We start from the raw sequence: 21,797 nt of genomic DNA on the forward strand, positions 1-21,797 counted from the left end.
ATTGCTTTCTCCACTGCAGTTTGTGAAATAGTTTGTGATACAGTTTGTGGTATAGGAAAGCACTGATCACGGATTAGACTCAGAAATACATTCTGGTTTTTTGTTTTTTATTTTTTTCTGAATTGCTGAATCTACTAAAGGTATATGCCTTGATATAGAAATAAGACTTGTATTCTTGTCTTATACACTCATTAATTTTTAGTCAATATTTCTAAATTCCTACTAAATTTTTTCTAAAATAAGTTATGAAAATACTTCTTAAAGGGAGAATATAAGGTTGTCTGGTATTCACAATAAAGCAAAGTATTACAATCACCTCAATTCTGCAATAAATGAGTACAGGATATTCTGGGATATGGCCCTTTGGTGTTATTTGCAGTTCAACAAATAGGGTTTTATAAAAAGCCCACCAAGTTTATTTCTTTTTCTGTATGAATTCATGTGCACATTTACATATTATAGAGAGAGCTATATTATCTCTTAGTTTTTAAAATCATGATGGGTGAATGCTTTCTGTAATTCTGAGGTGTTGACATCAGATTTTTTTTTTTTGTCTACTCAGCAGGAAATGGATTGTATTTCTGTATCATATTTACTGGAGGAACAGTCAGCTGAAGGGTGAGATTTGCTGTTGTGCAGCCTGAAACTGAGAAGTCATGCAGAAAATCAAGGTATGGCCTGCTTGAAAGATAAAAGGGCAAATTCTTCGAATAGAGTAGGAAAGCAGAATGTTGATAAAGCTTTCAAAATCCTCCCTTTTTCTTTGGCAGAATTAATCTTGTCCTGCTACAATCTGGCTTCAACTGTTCCCTCTATTTTTAGTTACTGATCCTAGCCAGGTCCTCAAATAGCTCAGAGCTGGTGTTGTTTGTGTCTGATGCAAAACTGATACAGACTTGGTTGGCATTTTCATTCATGTTTCATAATCTTCCCCAGTGCATACATAAAGACAATTCTTTAGTGTGTTGGCAGGGGATATTTTTTATTGCTGTGAACTAGATCAGACCCCCATGGTTTGACATTTAGGGCTTTCCTCATTTGACCATAAAGGAAGGAACAAAAACATAATAGTGACACTGAAGTTACTTATTTACATTTAATTGCAGAGAGGAGTCACAGTTAAGTTCAGGAAGATCCCCCTTCAGATTTGTTAAGGGTAATCTCAGAATTTCTTATTTGTGTATTAAGTCCTTCATAAAATCTGTATGCCATGAGAAAGACCCTGTGAGATAGAAGTTTTGGTTTAATTTGCCCTTTGAGAGAAACATTAATTTAAAAAAAAAGCCATTAAAGAGCTTTTCAAATGTCATTGATACAAATCTGTGTTCCACAAAAGAGAAAGAGTATATATGTCAGACCTTGCGAGAAGTATTTATTGATCAATTAAATTAAAATAGGCACAGTGGGGAATAAATATACCAGCAAATTTATTAATAAACCCATTAGTATTTCCTTATGAAGTACTTATATCTCTAATTGCATTACTTTTTTTCCTACACTAATGTATGTGAGGAGGCTCATTAATACAATTTAAAACATTTGATAAGAGTTATTTTTGAAATAAGATTTTTCTTCTTTTCTATGAAATGATGCATCTTTTCAAGCATTATAGATTCTCAAATTTAGAAAATTGGAATGTAGTTGTTAATTTTGGTTCTGTGTCTCTGAGAAATGCATTCAGCAATCCATACAATATTCCTGCATTCTTGTTCCTTCAACTTCACATAGGCATAAAATACTCCAAAATGAAACTGGTTGTTGAATGCAAGCACATTCAGCTTTACCTGTATAAAAGATGAAACAAATGTTATGATAAAATATCAAGAAAGGTGAATGGGATTTTTATATGGCAGCTTTTAATGTTCAAGATTTCTTGCAGCTTTGCAGCCATGATTATATTTAGCAATCTCTTGAGTATCAATGTAATTGAAATGTCATCTGTGGATTAATTTTGGTAATAGACAACAGCAATATTACAGGAAATAAAAGACAGTGGTGAAATATCTTCTCTAGCAGATTGCTCAAAAGAAATTTTATTAATTGGTGTTTATAAGATGGGTTGTGGGTAGGCTATCAGGCCTGATATCTCTGCAAAGAGTCTTCACAAGAATGTTATAGGATTAATTTTACTTAAAAAGGTAAATCCTTCTATTTTGATTCAGCCAAATGTTGACAGCAGTAGAAAATCCATGTTCTTGAACAGAAAGCAGTACAGTAGAATCAAAAGCCTGTACCTCGTTCTTGTTTTAATTATTATTTCATGTAACATTCATTTTTGTATTTTAGGGTTAGAAGTTTTACCTCATGTTCAAAAAATGCATCTTCCAGTGTCTTTTCTCCAGTGCCGCTCCCTACTCCTTCAAACACAGCCTTGTATTCCTAAAAGCACAGACAACCACTTCATGGAAATAAGGTATTTTTGCATTCTATGCAGCACAGACACCTTACATTACTTTGTAAATTAATCTTCATTAAGTGGTCTTTCTGTATAGAAGACCTCCTTTATAGATTACAATGCTACATAAATCAAAAGTTAAAAGCATATCATCAGCAAAGAAAAATCACACTTGTTCTTGTATTTCTTATCATAATTTCCAACAATTTAAAGTAATTTACTGAAGGCACTAAAAGAGACTTATTGTAGAATGACATGTGACCTTTCACTCCTTTGGACAGAGAGCACTGAACTTCTTGTACAAATAGTATCCACCAGAGCCAGAGCTCTAAAGGGAGCCAAAACACTGAACTCTGATCATCACATGGCTGCTCCTTTTATTTCCAGTATTCAGCTGGATTTGCTTTACCCACATTAATATTGTATCCAAATCCATTAGTCTGATTTGTCATCCTGGAATATCCTGTGCAGATACATTTGACTTGATTTCTTAGGTGTTACGTTTCTGTGTAATTTCCTTCTCTGTATGTTTGGTTTGTTTTTCCCTTGAAGTGAGAGTGGAGCAGAGTTCTACTACAATGGTCACCAAATTCATCTAAATAACCCACCATCTCGTGTAGTCTTGCTCCATACCCACTACATGGTAACTTATGATTAAAATGTTCTGATTATGCATAGGAGCAGATGCACAGCTCCACATTTCTGGGGTTTTTTTGTGGAAAAAGCAACAGACCAGACATTTTTTGTGTACTTACTTAGAGGTAGCTTAAATATTATAGTTAGAGAGAGTACAACGGTTAATTCATAGATCAAGTTCTTGCAGATTAACTAATTTTTAATAACAGCACTATGTGCATCAATATTAATTTTCACCAACTTCTTTGGATCAATTAGTGATTTGGAGAAAACTTTTCTGAAGGGAATTTTTATGGAATACTGGAAATAAATCAGGTTTGTAGCATGAATTATTTGGTCAGCTCAGTTCAAAATGTTGTATGGCTATGCTCCAAAATCTTGGAGGCAGCAGCAATGAAGTGAAACTCAATTTGGGGAGAATTAATGGAGTAGGAAGAGTTTTATTTACTAGGATGTGATTTGGTCCTACTTAAACGTCCTTGGAAGAGGAACTTTGTACTGCATTAATGTGATAATGTCTTATCTTAATCTTATCTCTTCATATCAAAAGTCTTTGATCCCACCCACATTTTTATGCTCTGCTGATCTTTTCCTCTCTCAAAAATTCTTTTACGTTACATATATAATCTTCAAAATTTTGCTGATGTCAGCAGATGTCAATTAGGTATTTGTATTTTGGCTTTTTTATTTTAATAAATTAGTTTACATACTGCATAGTATTCTGCAACACACTTCACTTGCTCGTAGTCCTCTGCATTGGCCAACAGGTGTAAGCCTTCTGGATAAAGTTTTCCACAGGTTGGGTACAGCTTCTCTCGGTCATCTTTACTCAGCTCGGTGCCAAATGAATTAATGGTGATGATAAAGGCACGTCTATCTGCCTCAAACTTCATACGCAAAACAAAGAATAAAGAGGTATTGTTAGACATCTCATTCTACGTTAGGGTGGACATGTTTTGGGTTTTTTTAGTAAGTCAAACTACGGAAATTTAATTTTAAAAAGAAGTCAACTTGAGTGCATGGGAAACATGCCTTATTTTTGAAATTGTAAGTTCTTCTTTGCAAATATGCATGAAATTTTAACTAGAAAATCAAGCAGGATTTTGCAACCACAGCTTTTGCTCTGTGATTTTTTTGTTCTAAAAATATCATTTCTGCTGCTTCCTCATTTCCCTGCTTAGTTACCCAGATGTTGACAAGAAAAAATATTGTCACACCCTCTTGTGTAAGATTATGAAATACTGGTGTTATAAATAAAACTAATAAAGGGAAGGACCAAGAATCAATACTACTGCTCGTAACTCAAAATGCTGTTGATAGTAAAGGTTGAATGAAAATCTTAAAAAAAATAGTTTCTCAATTCAAATATTTGAAATGATAATTTGATAAGGAGGAGGGGGCAGTTTATTTTCCAAGTTAAAGTTTTAAATGTTTCAAATAACAGTTAGTGTTAATACAGAGAATCATAGGCTATGTTTTTTCTGTCAGGTTTAGATGTCTGTAGTATTTGTATTTTTACTGCTCAGCAGACTGAAAGGCAATTCAATGTCTAGATTTTGGTTCTTATTTGGTACAAGGCAAAATTTCACTTACCATCTTACAGTGTGAATTAAAAACACAGTAGTAAATAAAAGCAATCTTTTCCTCTGTCTTGAGACCTAAACTGACTATGGTTTTAATTCTTTCCTTTATTCCTTACTTTCATATTTTAAGAGCAGCAGAGCCCTTGTTAATTGCAAAGATTATACAGGGAAAATCTTCCCTAGTGAAGTATATACAGTATACACACATTTTAGGCAGCTTACAAAATTTCTTATGCTGTGAATATTTGAGCTAGTTTAAGCAGAGAGGTGCTTAAACTACTTTTCATTTGTATTATGAGGCTGCACTTGCAACACAAATCTGCCACTTTAGCCAGCAGACACATATTCACATCTACTCTTGTCTACAGGAACACACAATAACACAATAACAGGAACTTGCTACCCATTGGCACTGACTTTGAGGCGAAGAAACGCGTAAACAGTAAAAAAGTAATGGCAAGAAAATAAGTGTGTTTGAAAAGATTTCTAGCTGATGAATAACAGGGCCAAATTTCACTTACCTTTTTAATAAAATTAGGCTTACTGAAACAATTTTAAAAGGACAACTGTTTTCTTTTTTTAACGTGTTAAAATCAGGTAGAATCTAGCTGTTAGATGTTTAATATTTTGTTGGTAAAAAACATTACAGGCAATTGCAACTAATGATAGTGGGTGTGGGTTCTGCTTCTGGTGGCTTCCAGTTTGAGAAAATTTGCAGGATAATTCCCACCCATACAAACCTCTCAATTCATCAGATTATTGGCAGATTATTGGCACATGAGGTTCTCTATAGAGAGTAAGGCCATGAGGCAATTGCTTGGTGACAGTCCATCTGATTGCTGCAGGTAGAGTTGGAGTCAGAGGGTGACCATCTCCTTACTGCATGTTTCCATGTGGGAGACTGCTGAATTTAGCATTGGGCTGTGCTAACAGACACAGCTCTAGCTGCAGTGCAGAGCAGTCCTGCAGTTTCTTGCCAGACTCAGGGCTAAACTTGCAGCGTGGGTTGTCCACAATGGAAAAGAGGTCATCAGTATTCTTAACATGGAAGTTTGGCACCACCCATGGTGGTCAAGGAGTTGGGGAGCCAAATACTTCAGCCTCATTCTGCAGGGTCAGGTTGGTAGTCTTACGTATAAGATTACAAAATAAATAGCAAATATTCTTTTGAATAATTAAACTTGGGTTTTTTTTTGTGAATCTAACCATTAGCAGACTGTTCTGTTTGTCTCTTGAGGTTAACAAAATGTTATAGAAAAGAAAATCTTCTATAGAAAAGTTTATCCCCCTAGCTGATTGACATTAGATAGGGATTTTAAAGAAGCTTATCATAGGCTAAATTGTTACCGCTGATATAAAGGGAGTTTTACAACATGCTTAAACTAATGTTAGTAACTAATCTGCTCTGAGCATGAATTTCTATTTAAAAACTAACTATCTGGAAAATCTGAATCAACTATGGAAAATGTCTTTATCTCTGCCAGCCAATCTTTTGATTTTTATTTTTAAGAAAAGAAAAGTCAAAATACTTAATTTCTATTCAATTAAACTTGATTAGGAGCATTTTGTTTAGAGCATAAATTGAAATATTGTGACCTCCTTAATTAAAATAGGAAATTGCAATCCCTTTTAGGACATTGTTTTGTAAAATGTAATTCAGACACATTCTTTCCTCAGGGATGAGCTCCCAGGGTTATTATCTCTGTTCTAAATGCAACCTTGCAGTATGATGTCATCAGACCTCAGTGAATTTTTTTGGTTTCCAGGGTGTAAAATTGCTTATCCAGAAAAAAAAGGCTCCTGGAAGCAAGTGGGTGGTCTGGCTGTCAGCCTCTGCAAAGAATTGTGATAGACTAAGTGAGAAAAAAAGAAAAGGGGACCTGAATGTTGAGAATTCAATTTTAGAAATTTCTGCATCTTTTATAACAGAGACAAAAATATCATTCACTAGATGCATGTATGCTTTGGGGGGAGCACATAAGGAACTTTGTATGCCATGGAAAAAATATCAAACTTCTCTGAGCTGAGACAAAAGTATAAAACAGAATGTTCTACTTTTTTTATATGACACTAAGTCCAAAGGTCACTCAACTCTAACCTCAACCACTGATTTTAATAGGAGAGTAAACAAACATAGCAGTGCCATGAAGCTTGAAGATTATTGATTAGCAAATAGACAGTAATGCCAGACTTTTCAATAGATTGCCAAACTCAATAACCAACACTTTTCGTTTTTCTAGATAATGGAGAGAAATGTTAAAAGGCAACAGGTTGAGATTAGCGAACCATTTATTCTGTTCTGCTCTCTGTTACAGAAAAATATTAACTGAGACTTGCTCCTCCCTAGTAATGGTCTAGCTGCTTCTCTAGTCAAAAAGTAAAAGTCATCCTTGAGTGTATTATTCATTACATCTTATAAAAACGGGTATATTTAGAGGAGAAGCAAACATTTGACTGACACCTTTGCAAATGGAGAGAGATTGAACAGGAAAAACAAAGTGAGAAAATTATGAAAACATTTTGGAGTAGTTTAATGTATAAAGACTGAATGTTTCTTACCTCAAGAATAGGTTTCATTATTTCTGCTGTAGCACCACCTTGTTTTTCACAAAACTTATAAAATGCCTCAAGGTAAGACTACATAAAAGAAGAAGAAAAATATTTTAAATGCTGCTTAAGACCTGGACCAGGATTGCACGTAGCCATGAATCTAATTTTTAAATACTTCCATTACCTTTCATAATTCCACCTGTGAATTTAAATTTAAATATGTGCTTAATTACTTAGTTCAAATGGAAGTTGAAATACTGAGATGCAAATGTCTTGTCATTATGATTCAAGATCAAATGTTTTCAGAAATTGTAATAAGACAAATATTGTGTTTTACTTGCTCTCTAACGAAGGAACTTTTTGAGCTCCATTGAGCTTCCACTGCATAATAAGCAGATGGCTGAAGGAAACTCTTCATTTATAGTGTGTGGAGGAGGGGATTTGGGCTTATGCCACGGCTGTTGGGCCAGCAGGATGAGGATACACAAACTAATCCCTGCTGCTCTACCCTAAACCCTGGATTAGGACAGAACAGCAGACAAAGCTTCTGTAATACTGGTCTGCAGAGCCCTCGGGTCTATTAAGGATTCTGGCATCTGCACCCCTTTCAAAATACCTGTGCAGGAAGGACACTAAATATCTCAGAGGTACTGTTCTCCCTGCCTCCCTATCTCCCAAAATATTGTATTAGAGAACATCTATGTTAAAATGCATTTGCTACAACTTCACAGAATCTTGTTAGGAGCTGTCACTAACTATGCAAGTAAGTGAATTTTAAGTAGAGACATCTCAGGGGGGATCTACTGCAAAGAATTATGCATTAGGTTCTGTATGGTGCTATCTGATAGAGCAGAAGCAATTGATCACACTGACAGCTGAAGTAAAGGAGAAATTATCTATTAATAATTTAATAGTGTTCGCAGAATGGTCCCCATAATACTCAGATGAGCAAGAAGAAAAAACAAATAGATTTGATAAATGTTAATATATGGTCATCCACACAGGTTATAAGAAACAAATATGTGTATTACCAAATTGGAAAAAGTGTCTGGTATAGTAGTACTGTGAAATAATTAAAATACATGAAAAAATTAAAATACGTAGGTATAATTGATGTTGTATTGAATGACAGAACTAGTAAAAGTTTTAAGAATTAAAAATTGGCTTTGGAATTTATGAATATTATTTTTAGGACAAGCAGAATTTTCTTTTCTTTCCCCCTAGTGCAATCAGATCACTGTAACAATACTTCCTGCATTCTGGGGAATCCACTGCAAAAGAAAGATGATAAAGATTTTGAAGAGATTGTGGCAGGAAGAACTGTTAATGGATTGGAGTATGTATAGCCTTTAAAGACACCATTGCAAGAGTAGTGACCCAAGATTTGAAAATACTTTGAAAACACAAGGTACATGTTAGATGCATATCCTTGAAGAACTGTGCTATAACAATGCTAAAAATTATTTCAAAAGGAAGAAAATTATGCAAAATCCTTAAGTAAAAACCATGTTAGCTAGACTCAAAACCATTAGAGCCTTTCAAATCTCATCTTTTTTATATGAATAAACATTAGCCAAAAGCCTGCCTGGGCTCACTCAGGAGCTAAGAGTTCTCTGGCATTTGGTGGATAACTGAGTTATTCATAAACAAATCTGGATCTGGATATTAGCCTGACATCTAGAGCATTTTCATTAATGAGATATTAAATTAGATTTTGGATGCAGACCTAAAATTTGAAACCCCCCCAAACAGTGGAGTAGAAATGGAAGCAGCTGGGTTTCATTCCTGGACTTGAAATCAACCAGATGACCTCAGACAGCTTGCTTTATCTCACCATACTTCTGTTTCCCCATCCATAAAACAGGGTTAATGGTACTGACCTGCTTGGCTGAGACATTTGATAAACCCCAAATATTATCATTGTGTTGCAAAAACTTGCCTTGTACAGTTTGTTGCGCATTATTTCAATGTTCATTTCATCCAGGTCGTTTTCAGACAGGCAGTCTTGAAAAAAAGCAGCTGAAAGCAGAGTTTATAATATAGCAGTATAAATCTGCATGCTGATAATATGCATGTCCTGTCTATTGCTCACCAGTGTGTGAACAAGGATCCGAGGGTTCTGTGGTACAGGAAAGGGTGATATAATAGAGAGGAAGAAAAATCCTCTTGATTTTCCCCTTATCCTCCTATCCCCTCCTTTCTAATGAGAATCTGCAGTGAGGGGAATCAATCAGTGCTGCAGCCAGAGTCCATGTTTCCAGAGAGAATCAGAGGGGAATGCTAATGAAAGCCCTAATCTTCTCTGAAGTATATAGTTTGGTTATTATGGAGATTTTCTAGGGAGGGACATGAAAAATAATTTTTGTCTGAAATCATGCAGCTATTCTGCAATTGTTAAGGAGAATCCTCCTTCCTATTTCCCCTTTTCTTCTTTGCGTATGTAGTCTGGGAAAGGCAACAGGTTGCAGCTGATAAAGGGCACATGCTTTGACCTTGACCATCTGTGCTTATGGGTCCTCTGCAGAGCTGACTAAAGAGCAAGCATTTGAGCAGGGAGGCAGCAGATGAATTTCACTTGTGCAGCTGGACCATTTAAAAATATGATATTCATAACCAACATGTGCCTCTCGCTGTTCCTGAGCTGTCCCAGTGTGGCAGAGCAGTTGTATATGACAGAGTGTTTTCCCAAGCAGGGGCAATGGAAGATGATATTTACACAGAGGATGTGAGCCTGGCCAGGTTTTGTGGTTTTATCCTCTCCTACTTTTCCAACATCCAGATTTTGAATGGAGAAAGTCAGAAAGTGTAACTCTGAGAGTTCCCTTCAGCATCTCCTTATAGATCTATTGCCTACAAATTTGTCCCATGACTTTAAAGAACTGATACCACTCTCTTTCATTTCCTAAACTAGTTTAGAAAAAAAAAAGTCCAGAAAATTTACTAGCAGCTGTGTGAAAGCTGTGGTTTAGTTTATCTTTTAAAACTAGTTTTCTGCTGGGATTTGGTCTTCTGAAAGGTTTGGTAAGCAGCAGTTCATAACTCACTGTGAACAGACCACAGCTCTCAGAAATCTGTAAACCATGTCCATGTCTCCCACCAGCTTTGTCCACTCCAAATGCAGTCTGGACTTTTTAGTCTCTCTACACATGGCAGCACTGTTCATTTCAGCTGTCCTGCTCTGTGCCCTCTCTGATTTCACCGAACAGTGTGCCAGTGCTGCAGGGTGGCCTAAGGGAGGGACAGGCAGGACAGTGCTGGACACAGCCAGCTCCAGCTGGGACACACCACAGAGCACAGCCAAACCCCTCAGTCGAGCAGCTGCACCTGAAGGGGACCTACCTGCAAACCAAACTGGGACTTTTTACCGGGGTGTGTGGTGATAGGACAAGGGGTAATGGCTTTAAACGGAAAGAGAGTAAGTTTGGATTAGATATTAGGATGAAATTCTTTACTGTGAGGGTGGTGAGGCACTGGAACAGGTTGCTCAAGGCAGTTGTGGGTGCCCCATCCCTGGAATTGTCCAAGGCCCAGTTGGATGGGGCTCTGAGCAACCTCATCTAGTGGAAGGTATCCTTGTCCATGGCAGGAGGGTTGGATCTAGATAATCTTTTAGCTCACTTCCTACCCAAACCATTCTATGATTCTATGGCTCTAAACTCCCCCTGGCCCTTGTGACACGCCCTGCCTGTCTGGAGGAATGCAGAGTAACCTGCAGAGATAACAGCGGGGCAAAGAAGAGGAGTGAAGGAGCAGCAAAGGCTGGAGAAAAGGCATTTTCCCCAAGTGTCTAAATGTTCCATTATTTTCTGTTTCCTTATATCTGGATCAGTAATTAATTATGTCATACTTCTATTAATCAGTAATAAATCAAGTTAATTTCCCCACAGATTTAGTCTGGTTTACCTACTACAATACTTTGTGGGTGATCTCAACCCACAGTCTCTTTTTTTCTGACTTTTTTCTCCCTCTCATTGTGCTGAGAGTAGGGGGTGAGCTGGGTGGGAATTCTTTTTTTCTGTCTGTGGTCAATCTACCACACCTTCTTGAGAAGCAGAACACAGAATTTCTCACAGTGCTCAAGATGAGGGAACATAATGGTTTCATATACATTCAAATCCATTCAGTTCTGTCTTATTCTCAGTGCCCTTCACAGCTTATTAGGTTTTGTTTGTGTTGGCTGCTGCACCACATTGAAGAGTTCCATCTTAATTTCATAATGTGACATTCCCAAACTTCATCCTGCTTTGCTCTTGGATTAATTCTTCAAAATACGACTTTTCTTTGTATTTGAACCATGCCCAAATCTCAAGAGGGAATCTAGGTTCTACGACGACATCTAATATTTGTTAGTATATCTGTCTCCTTGATCCTTAATGAAGATATATTTTTTAATATAAGGTAGGCATTGAAATAAAAATACAGATGTTTTAAATCAGTGACTACTTTGAATATAAAAGATATACATTGCACTTCTTGACTAGCATGTTTTCTCTGTGTCTGCTACCCAAGGTAGATATTGAAGCTCTTAATAAATGTTAATAGAATATGTCCTGAACACCACTTCAGAAGTGCTTGATCCACAATTCAAGATTTGAGTTAGCAAACACAACATATCCAGTGAGAAACATGCTATTCTACAGGGTACAGGATTAGTAGTTTTGAGGGGAAAAAAAAAAAGGAAATTATTTAGTGTTTTTACCTAATGGTGTGTCGACCAAAATTGCATTGAAGAGTTCAGTGGGGTTTGAGGCAATGCTGACTGCTTCCATTTGCTCAAAGCTCCCCAATGGATGGCACTTGGGAACAAGTTCAGCTATGGGTCGCTGATGTAATGTGCCAGTTATTAAAAGAATTACGTTGTCAATCATATAGCTGTATCTGTATTGGAAAGAAGGAGTAAAAATAAATTATTTTTATAATCAACTTCCACTTGAAAAAGTAAAACCCAAAAAATTTTTGAAAATTAGCTAGAACACCAAAGTATTTTCAGAATGTATGTTCATTCTGTATCAATAGCTCATCAAAAATAAAGAGAGGTTTTTAAATAGCAAGTAGACAAACAGCACTAGTTTTAAACCACGTGACCAATTTAGGAAATGGACACTTTTAAAGAAGGTAGTACTGACATATGATAGTAATAAACATAACAGCTGAGAGATGTAAATTCACTGTAACAAGTGACAATGAGTGGTATCCAAAGCAAATCACCTGAGCTAGCAACTTTTCTAGTTTGAGATTTTTTTTTATTTCATATATACCATCTGGACAAAGAAGTACATGGGAATCTCAGCACTAAAACTGCAGAGTTCATGCAGATGGTCCATTCTTAAGAGTTTTCTTCTCACTCAGCTTTAAACATGAGAGAGCTCTCTCCCATGAGAGAGCTAAGAACAGGCTCTTAGAGATATCTGCTCTATTACCTAAAGTTTTCTTTTGAGTAGAAGTTTTCTATCAGCTTCATACTAGTTTTAGTGTCAAAAAGGCTGATAAGAGTCTTGTCAGTGACTCGGAAGTGGGAACACTATTCCCTTGAATGCCAGTCTTGAGTTTAGATTGTTGACTAAGAACAGAGCTAAAAACATACAGGGATTAATATGTTCTCACTCAAAATCTATGAAGAGGGCTTGAGGATCTGGTGGAATGTAGTTCAATGATTTGTGCGAAATATCTTTTACCAGTATATCCATTATTTTAAAAAACAACATGTACAAAGGTCATGCATACACATTTATGTCAATGAGTGTGAGAAAAGAGCTGCCATAACTTCCATGCTTTCATTTTTGTTTTCCTGAAACAAAATATAAACATTGTATGCCTACAGGTCACAGCTACACATGACCAGAAAAAAAAAAATGATACTTTCTTTTTTACTGTTTTAATAAAAATGCTCCTTGATAGTTAGTTGAAGAGTTAACAGTCATTGTTAAAGTATATTAAAAGAATAAGATCAAAGGGAGTAAATAGTTAGGTAAAATATCATGCTGGTATTCTGCTAATCCATGTTGTTATACTGTTAACAAGCAGATCCCTGTTCTTAAAGTTGTTTAAACCATTCATTTGCAAGTTTCATCTATTTATGATGGCGTTGAGGTCAGAGTTTTCTCTTCATCCAGCATCAAACAGAAGCTGAACTTTCAAAAAAAGTTACTTGCACCTAAGTACCTTACAATATGCCATATAAAGTCCTCCTGGTTTTTATTTATTTGGTTCAAATAATAAAAAAATTATGGTAGGTGTAGGATGTGTTGTCTTTCTCCCTTTAAAAAAGGTCTACAACTTGCCACATGCCTAGGAATTAAATCACTTCCCTGTACATCATGAAATTTTTAATCTTGCATGAATCACACCCCGTCCCAAATGTAGTTTTTCAAGTTCTTTGGCTTAAACAGTGTTTGAAAATGTTAACTATTTTAATTAATTAATGTCTATCCCTTCTTCTTCCACTGTTGACATAAAAAAAAAAAATCTGCTTCTATTCTTTAAAATAATCAATTGCAAAGACAACAGCTCTTCATATACACATACAGTTTCAGAATTTATATTAGCAAATAAAATATGCAAATGTTGCAGTATCAAAGTAATTTTGCACATTATAAAACTTAAAAATTTTTAAAAATAGAAATTCCAATATATTGCATTTATGCTATTTTAACTGCTTTTTCTACTACTGTGTGTTAAGCTATGTGGTAATGTTACTTACGTGATAAAATTCAGAAAAGTGGCAAGTGGTTCAAAAGCATGGTTTCTAAAGTAATGAAATTCTGTGAGTAGTTTTGTTTTCAGTTTTTCATCGATGGTGGAAACAGTGAGAGGGCCAGTTTCATTAGCCAAGAAGTTGCCATAGTCTGTAGTCTGCAGATGTAACTTCAGATCTGGAATTAAATTCAAGAAAGATCATGAGAATAAGCTTGCTGTGTTTTATCTTCCTTTTTTGCCTGAGTAAGGATTAAATGTACAAGGTGGTATTTCTTGTTCGAACTCTCAGATGTTTATTAATTCTTATCTATATTACAGTCTCACAAGCCATGAGTTCTACAGTGCTTTTAGCTAACAGACTAAAAATGGAGTTGTATCTCTCTATCTCTACAAGACCTTTTAAGGATAAACTGTCCAATTAAGAAATGACACCTAGATTATTTTTACTTTTAACCCAATAACCAATGACCCATGGCCGGCAATGCGGGCTTTTCTAATTACAAAATACCACCTAGATCCATGAAGAAGAAGGTGAAAAAGAAGGACTAGCTTCCGCCCTAAAACCTCCATCTTGCTTTATATATATATATATTACTATACTCTAAAACCTTAAACTCTAAAATTTCCACCATGTGATATACACTTCTATTCAAACTACACACCCATAATCCCAGTTCTATCATTCAGTTTTGGAAGCCTTCTTCACCGCCCAGGTCAAATGAAAAACACAGAAACACATCTTGCCTGGCACATATTCTGGACTCCAAATGGATTCTGTAGTGGAGCACTTGAAAGGGGAGAGTTTACATTCCCTTAGCATTTCTGGTTTGGCTTTCTCTGATTTATAGGTGCTAGTAGCAAATCCTAAGAAGCTGTTCCAGAAAACTTGGGTTATTGTGATATTTTCTGTTTGAGCTCTCAACCCTGGTGCTTAGGGAAGATGAGTTATTTCAATCACAAAGTTAAAAAATTTTTACGATATCATAGAATTAATAAGACAAACTTTCTTTACTAGATATTTTTTAGCATGAGGCATAAACAAGCATTTGAATCAGTTCTTGCTCTTCAAAGCAGCTTAACATTTTCTTTTAGAAAAGCCCCCACTGTAATGCATAACTGTGCTCAAATGCTATATTAAAACTATTGCAAATTAGAAATTGGGATACTGTCATATGATTTGGGCATTTATATTAATTAGATTTCTATGTGAAATCTCTACTGATAATTAGGGAAAAGGACAGCAACACTCCCACTGACGGAAATTAGGGTGTACCTGTAAAGAAGTTAATTTGCAGTTAGCAAGGTAAGCATTTATCAGTACAGTAGCTACTTTTGCCTATTACCCTATGTGTATACTTCCTTAGGATGCAATAAAGCTGCCTACACTGAGACTAAAAGCAAAAGAACTAGTACCATGTGAATCAGACTTCTATGTTTAGCTCTGTAGCTTATTGAGATAAACTTCAGAGAGTCTTCTATGCAATTTGGCTGCCACTCAAAGTTTCTCAGACTCCTATCCCATCTGGCCATGAATGTTTCCAACCTCTCTAGGCAACCTCTTCCAGTGTTTCACCATTCACCTTTTAAAAATTTTCTTCCTTATATTTAGTCTGAATCTATTCTCTTTTAGTTTTAAAACCATTGCCCTTTGTCCTATTGCTACAGGGCCTATTAAAAGTTTGTCTCTACCTTTCTTGTAACCCCCTTTACGTACTGAAAGTTGGCAATAAAGACTTCCTAGAATCTTCTCCAGGCTCAATAGTCCCAACTGTCTCAGCTTTTCCTCATAGGAGAGATGTTCCAGCCATAACTCCAGATCATCTCTGTGGCCCTAGTCTGAATATCACCGTGGAGGCCTAGCCAGAAAACAGTCTGGGGACACAGATCTGGATCTCTGCAACAGAGCCTGCAGGGCAGAAGACCCGGTTTATTTACAAAAACCTACTTTTATACTTTTTCTATGAGGCCTGTGGATTGGAGGAAGGAATTCCCACCTCCCCTCCACATTGGTGAAGGGGACTGTCACACAGTCTTGTTTGTCCCAGCAGGGAATGTAAAAACAATGGCTATGTTTATAGAACATAGCTGATGTTTACATTAAAAGAGCGTGAAAAGGTACGGACTTCTCCTTTAATATGAACGCTCAGCCAAACCGGGAAAAACTCATGGCAACATCTGAACTCGGTCCAACAGGTCCATGTCCTTCCAAGCTGGGGACCCTAGGGCTGGACACAGTACTCCAGGTGGGGTCTCACGAGGGTGGAGTAGAGGGGGAGATCAATTTCTCTCCCTTGCTTTAGATGCAGCTCAGGATACAGTTTGTTTTCTGGGTTGTGAGCACACACTTCCAGCTCATGTCTGATTTTGTCCAAGAGCAGTAGACATCCGAGTCCTTTCCACAGGTCTGTTCTCAATTATTCCTTCCTGCCCCAGCCTGTGTTGATACCAGGGATGCCCAATACAGATGCAGGACCTTACACTTGGCCTTATTGAATCTTGTGAGATTCCCATGGGCTCACTTCTCCAGCTTTGCTGGGTCCCTCTAAATGACATCCAGTCCCTCAGTTGTGTCAACTGCACCACTCAGTTTGGTGTCACCTGCAAACTTGTTGACAGTGCACTCCACCCCAGTGTCTGTGTCCCTGATGGAGATATCAAACAGTTCTGGCCCCAGTAAGGACCCTTCAGGGGCACCACTCATCGCTGAGCTCCGTCTGGACTTTGGCGCATTGACCATTGACCACTACTCTCTCGATGCAACCACTCAGCCAGTTCCTTATCCACCACATACAGCCCATTCATCAAATCCATATCAAATCACAAATCACTCTTAGAAAAATCATAGTTTCAATACAGACTTCCATGTAGGAAGAGGAGGAAGAGAATCCAAATATGAAAAAAAGAAACACAATTGAAGTAAGAGGGAAAAGCAATAAAGATGAAAAGGAAAAAAAAAAAAAAAGCAGTTATACCCAGAAACTAGTTGAACTATGTAAGATCAAGTTTTTAAAAGATCACTAATATTTTGATTTTACATTTTCTGTGAAAACTGTTCATTCCTACTTTTGTCTTTTTTTGTTGCAGAGTACAAAAATACTTGGCATATGCTGAGATTAGATAATACTACTTTATTAGATGCAGAGCTGAATTCCAACTTTTCTCAATTCCTTTTCAGATGAACCACAGATATTTACCTTTGGTCACACTCTGTAAATGTTTTTCAAACACAGTAGTTTTCAGGGGTTAACTACTTAAAGCAGACTGTAAAACCCAAATATCAGCTCCAATATGAAACAAAAACCTACTGATTGAGATTTTATATACTGTTCCTCAGTTCTCTGATTGATTGAGTGGCTTTGTAAACCATGGCTTAATATAAAGCACAAAAAATATTAGCTATAATTCATTAAATAGCCTTACCCATCTCTCAAAAGCTATGGAGGAAATGTTATACCCAGGAATGTTGGGTTTATAACCCTGTCAATTACACAGCCTGCTTTATAGATGTATTTATTTAACTAATAAAATAAATGCCATCATGCATACTGTATGTAAGAAAAAATATTCAACTCTATCTCATGGTCTTGGCCAAAACAGTCATTCACATACTCCAGTACCTTATAATATCAATCAGGAATGTCATAATCAGAGTTCACATCAAGACAGAGTTCAGTGCAGCTCAGAGACTGGACTGGTGGTCCTAAATTATAGTCCTTTCTTTGCTGCTGGCACAAATAATGTCTGGGAAACATCACAGTCAAACACTTGCACTGGTGACATGACCTAGTGACACAGCAGGAGTAGATGGCTGAGCATTACAGGGGCCTCAGACATCCCTGTTCACCAAAACTGTTTATTGATGCTAGCTGCCCCTTTTCTCAGGGTCTCTTGGAGACCTACACAAGATTCTGGCCTTTGTCCTGAAGATCCCTAGGAAAGAAAATGCCTCTATTTCAGCTGTCATCCATTCATTTTGATTATCATCCATATGCATTGTCTATTTCCTCATAAAATTACATGCGGGAAAACAACTTATAGGAAAAGTATGACCTTAAATAATTACATGAGTTTACTCACAACAAATCAGCAAACAAACACAATGAACTAAAGTATGACTAAAAGGAATTAATGCACAGAGGGAGACTAGTTTAAGATGAATCACTTAAGACAGGAATTATCCTGATCAGAAAGAAAGAGTGTGAGAGAAAAAAGAAAATTGTGAGACTTTTATCAAAGTGTTAACCTGGTCTCTTGGTGTCAAGTTCATGGTAATTTGTCTGACTCTTCACTTTGATAACAGTAACCAACTAGCTGCAGTTTTCTTTCAGTTAACACTGTTATTTCGGCCACCATGTGCTGGCAGGCCCTGGCTCTGGTAAGTTAAGTAAATTTATTTCTGTGATTCTGTTGGGAGCAGAGGTGTGATGCTTATCCTTCTGTGACCTAGCCTCCTTTCTACACAGCAGAAGTTTTTCTATCACACAAAAAAGCAATAGAAGAACAAAACACTGCATTTAGACACCTCCACACCCCCACACCCCCATATTCTGCTTCAGAAACTGTCAGCAGTGTTGCTCTGGGAACCTCATTCCCTTGAAACAGATGATGCCATAGGGCCAAACCAGTAACATGCAGTCCTTGGGTAGCTCCATGGAAGCCAGAGTAGTTTAACCAAGATCAAGAGGAAGTCTAAATGGAGCTGAAAGCCTCTCCTCCCGTCTGTATGGCCCTGAACTGAGAGGACACTGTGGTATCATTAGTCTGTTAGCAGTCTTCTTTTTTCTTTCCGTCTCTCTTTTACACTTGCTCTGTGATTATCAAGTAGATATAAAGCACTAATCTACAGTTTTTCTTGTGGTTCTTCAGTACTGACATTATGGTTTCCTCTTTAGAGATACCAAAACCACTTTGAAATTAGAAGATCTTTTTGTTTCTATTTATGGGTTACTTTGAGTGGGTTTGATTTTTGTTTTCTGCTTGTTTGTTTTAGCATATTTATAGCATTTTTAACTTAGGCCATCTTTTGTGGTGTGGTGCTAAGCCACAGAATAGGGTAAATTTATTACCTTTTAATTTGAAGACGTGATGGCACTACTGAGCAAGCATCATAGTACTACAGCACAAATCCTCTTACTGAATATTTCAGATTTAAGTAAAAGGCAATGTATGAAATTTACTTTAGAAGTGGGGGTCTGTGGGTTTGGTGCACTGTACACTCACAGTGGAAGTTCAGTATTACAGCATCCTATATGTACAGAGAGATAAATGTGTTTAGCATCATGTAGAAATCCATTATTTCTTATATTTTCATTATAAATAATACATTTGGTAGGTAAATGTTGGGAATTTTTTAGCTGTCTACAATAAGTAGAAAAAGCTACAATGGTAAAAGAGGTGTAGCTGAATAGAGAAAAAGGGGAAGTGATAGTGGGTGGTAGAGATGTGCTAGTAGGAGGGATAATGAAGGCTTCTGCTTCTATTGATAAAATAATTTGCATTTTAAAATTGAATGAACACTAGAAAAATAAGTTTCAAAACCAAAACTAATTGTTCTTCCTATTATAAATTTTAATTAGAAATAGTTTTCATCTCTCTGTTTTAGCTGTCCATCTGCTGCATGCTCTTAAAAATATTGAAGGTCTATATATATCTTAGAAATATTTGAAAACTGCTTCATGGTGGTAAATAACTTTCTTGTAGCATGATTTAAAGTTTAGGGGGTTCTTACCTATTCTAAATTTAATATGAGCAAGTACTCTTATGTGAAGAAATTATTGAGGGATTACAAATAATCCCTTTTGCTTAAATGTTTAAATGCCATATATTTTCTTCTTATTCAGAAGTAACCAGGATTTTTTCCTTCATGAAGCTTTGGATGACATCATTTATTGAGTTCCTCTGCAGGGAGAAGTGAAATGATTACACAGTTTAATTATTCTAACAATCTTTCCTTTGTGTCTTCTATAAATGTTTGAAGCTATTACCTTTTTCTGAAGTCCGTATACTTATGCAGCAGGACTTCTCACCTAAACAATTAAATACAATATCAAGAGTTTCTGTGGAGTCTTTAAGTTGCATAGATCACAAATGCTGGAACAAATAGGGTAAAGAAAGTGTTGATTTTGTCCAGCTGACATAAGGAATAGATTTCATTTCTCGGAGTGATTGTATACATCTGTTCTGAGTGTTTAAACTGCCACTGTGTTAAATGGAGAGCTGATACAGCTCTCCAGGTTATCTGCAGAAGTAGACACATGCACTTGGTCAGTTCAATAGTGTCTGGATTCCACTCACTGTATTATAATATCCTCTTTAACCATAAGAAGAACTTTAATTTACAGACAGGCAAGTATCTACAGGCATTTCTTGAAATGTAGTTGTTTTAATCTGAGAGATGAATGTCAAGCAACGTTTCCAGGCTTATGTTATTATTTATATTATGGTTTAGACCCTCAAAACTCTGTTGATATGGGAATCATCATTCTTCACTTTTTCTTATCCCAAACCCATTACTGCATGCACAAATCAACCCAAGCTTAAAATAGAGTGAGCTTATTCATTCTCCTTCTTCCTTTTCCAAATTGATTTAATAGATTGCAAGTTATAGAAATTGAGTGTACAGTCATAGCTTTCATTTTGCAGTCAGGAAAATGAACTTTATGTTCCTTTAGAAAGGTGATTTCTTTCTGTTGTGTTTTTTTTTCCTGCCAAGTGTCTAAAGGTAAGTCATAAGATTCTTTGGTACAAGTTTGTCTTCATCAGGCTGTGACCAGTCTTGGCCACGGAAAGCTGTTTTGGAAACTACTGTGTGTTCTCTTTATTACTGTGGCAAAGTCACCTTGAAAAGAGCTTTTCTTTTTTTTTTTTTTTTCCCCATTTCTTTAAGTTTTATCTTTGTGGAGTCTAGTTTTCTGTTCTTGGTAGTCTGAGTTTCCACCACTGCCCTAAACTCAGGAAGTAATAAATTACTAAAATCATATATTTTACAGAGGAACTCAGAATCAGATTGTAAGCTTTTGATAAGATTTTGGAAACTATCTTATACAGCTGAAATTATATGAAAGTTCCAAACCTGAACTGTTCTATAGCATGGTTAAAATCTGTGAGAAGTTGCCAATCTTCATAAGAACTCTGTGGATGAGATTTATAAACTTTATCAGTAAACCAGAGTACACAAATCACAGTCTATGGAAAGCTGTTAACTTAAATATGAGAACAGCTCTTCAAAGGACATCAAGGTTATCTCTGGGTTTAAGACAAACTCTGGGTAGTTCAGTCTTTTACCCTCCCTTCAAACACAAGCAACAGTGTTTCTTCCTAAATAAAATAAGCCAGCAGACTTACCTTCTAGTGTCTCACACTGTGCTAAATTGACATAGTCCACACTTGTCAAGATCCCAGCTTTGAACCCTCGGACCAGACCCTCCAAGTAGCCATGGTCCACATTGAAGTAAAACTCTGAGTATCCTGGCATGGAGGAAAAGATATTTAATCTCTCTTCTGGGTACTTGGTGGTACAGAATATCTGCCACCAACTGTTTTTCCTCTCTTTGGAGGGAGTGACAAATAGTCACGGAATTCCTGCCAGCCTATGATTGTGTTTTACCAACTGGTTTCTTCCTGTTTCTTGCTCCTACTGTAGTTCTAGCACAGTTGATGCTTACACAACTGCCAGCCAGTAAATCCAACTCCCTCCTGTCAAAGCCAGAAAATGATTCTATTATTGTTGGAAGAGAAGCTAAAAAGGAAGTACAAAATTTAACCCCTGCTTGTAAGGATGCTCTACACTGCTTGGAGAATGAGAAAGCACATTACAAAGCTTGAATAAAAATTTCACACTTCTTAACTGTATTATAAACAGGAAGTCATCTGAGAGTGCCTATAGAGAAAACATTTCTGCAGAAAAATAGTAGTCTGCAGCAGAACACAGCCTATTC

General features: G+C 36.5%; 1 protein-coding gene across 1 annotated transcript; it reads right to left on the reverse strand.

Moving 5' to 3' along the window:
- Nucleotides 1–1,352: 1,352 nt before the first annotated feature.
- ATP6V0D2 (ATPase H+ transporting V0 subunit d2) lies at nucleotides 1,353–21,469 on the reverse strand. The gene is made up of 8 exons (XM_063391720.1): nucleotides 21,205–21,469; nucleotides 13,865–14,036; nucleotides 11,864–12,042; nucleotides 9,104–9,183; nucleotides 7,174–7,251; nucleotides 3,742–3,918; nucleotides 2,302–2,379; nucleotides 1,353–1,784 (listed from the first exon to the last, which is right to left on the reverse strand). The coding sequence occupies exons 1-8, from the start codon at nucleotides 21,332–21,334 to the stop codon at nucleotides 1,623–1,625; spliced, it is 1,056 nt and encodes a 351-aa protein (XP_063247790.1). The 5' UTR covers nucleotides 21,335–21,469; the 3' UTR covers nucleotides 1,353–1,622.
- Nucleotides 21,470–21,797: the final 328 nt, after the last annotated feature.

This window comes from Prinia subflava, chromosome 1 (genome assembly GCF_021018805.1).
Source record: "Prinia subflava isolate CZ2003 ecotype Zambia chromosome 1, Cam_Psub_1.2, whole genome shotgun sequence".
Classification (NCBI taxonomy): domain Eukaryota; kingdom Metazoa; phylum Chordata; class Aves; order Passeriformes; family Cisticolidae; genus Prinia; species Prinia subflava.

Bases quoted from the DNA above. Each gene is read 5' to 3' on its own strand.
- ATP6V0D2 (XM_063391720.1), bottom strand. From the start codon at position 21,334: ATGCCAGGATACTCAGAGTTTTACTTCAATGTGGACCATGGCTACTTG. The intron at 2,380-3,741 runs GTATGTAAACTA...CTGTGCTTTTAG, and splicing joins GTGTTGCAGAATACTATGCA to GAATACAAGGCTGTGTTTGA. The intron at 1,785-2,301 runs GTAAAACTTCTA...TCTTTTATACAG, and splicing joins ATGCATTTTTTGAACATGAG to GTAAAGCTGAATGTGCTTGC.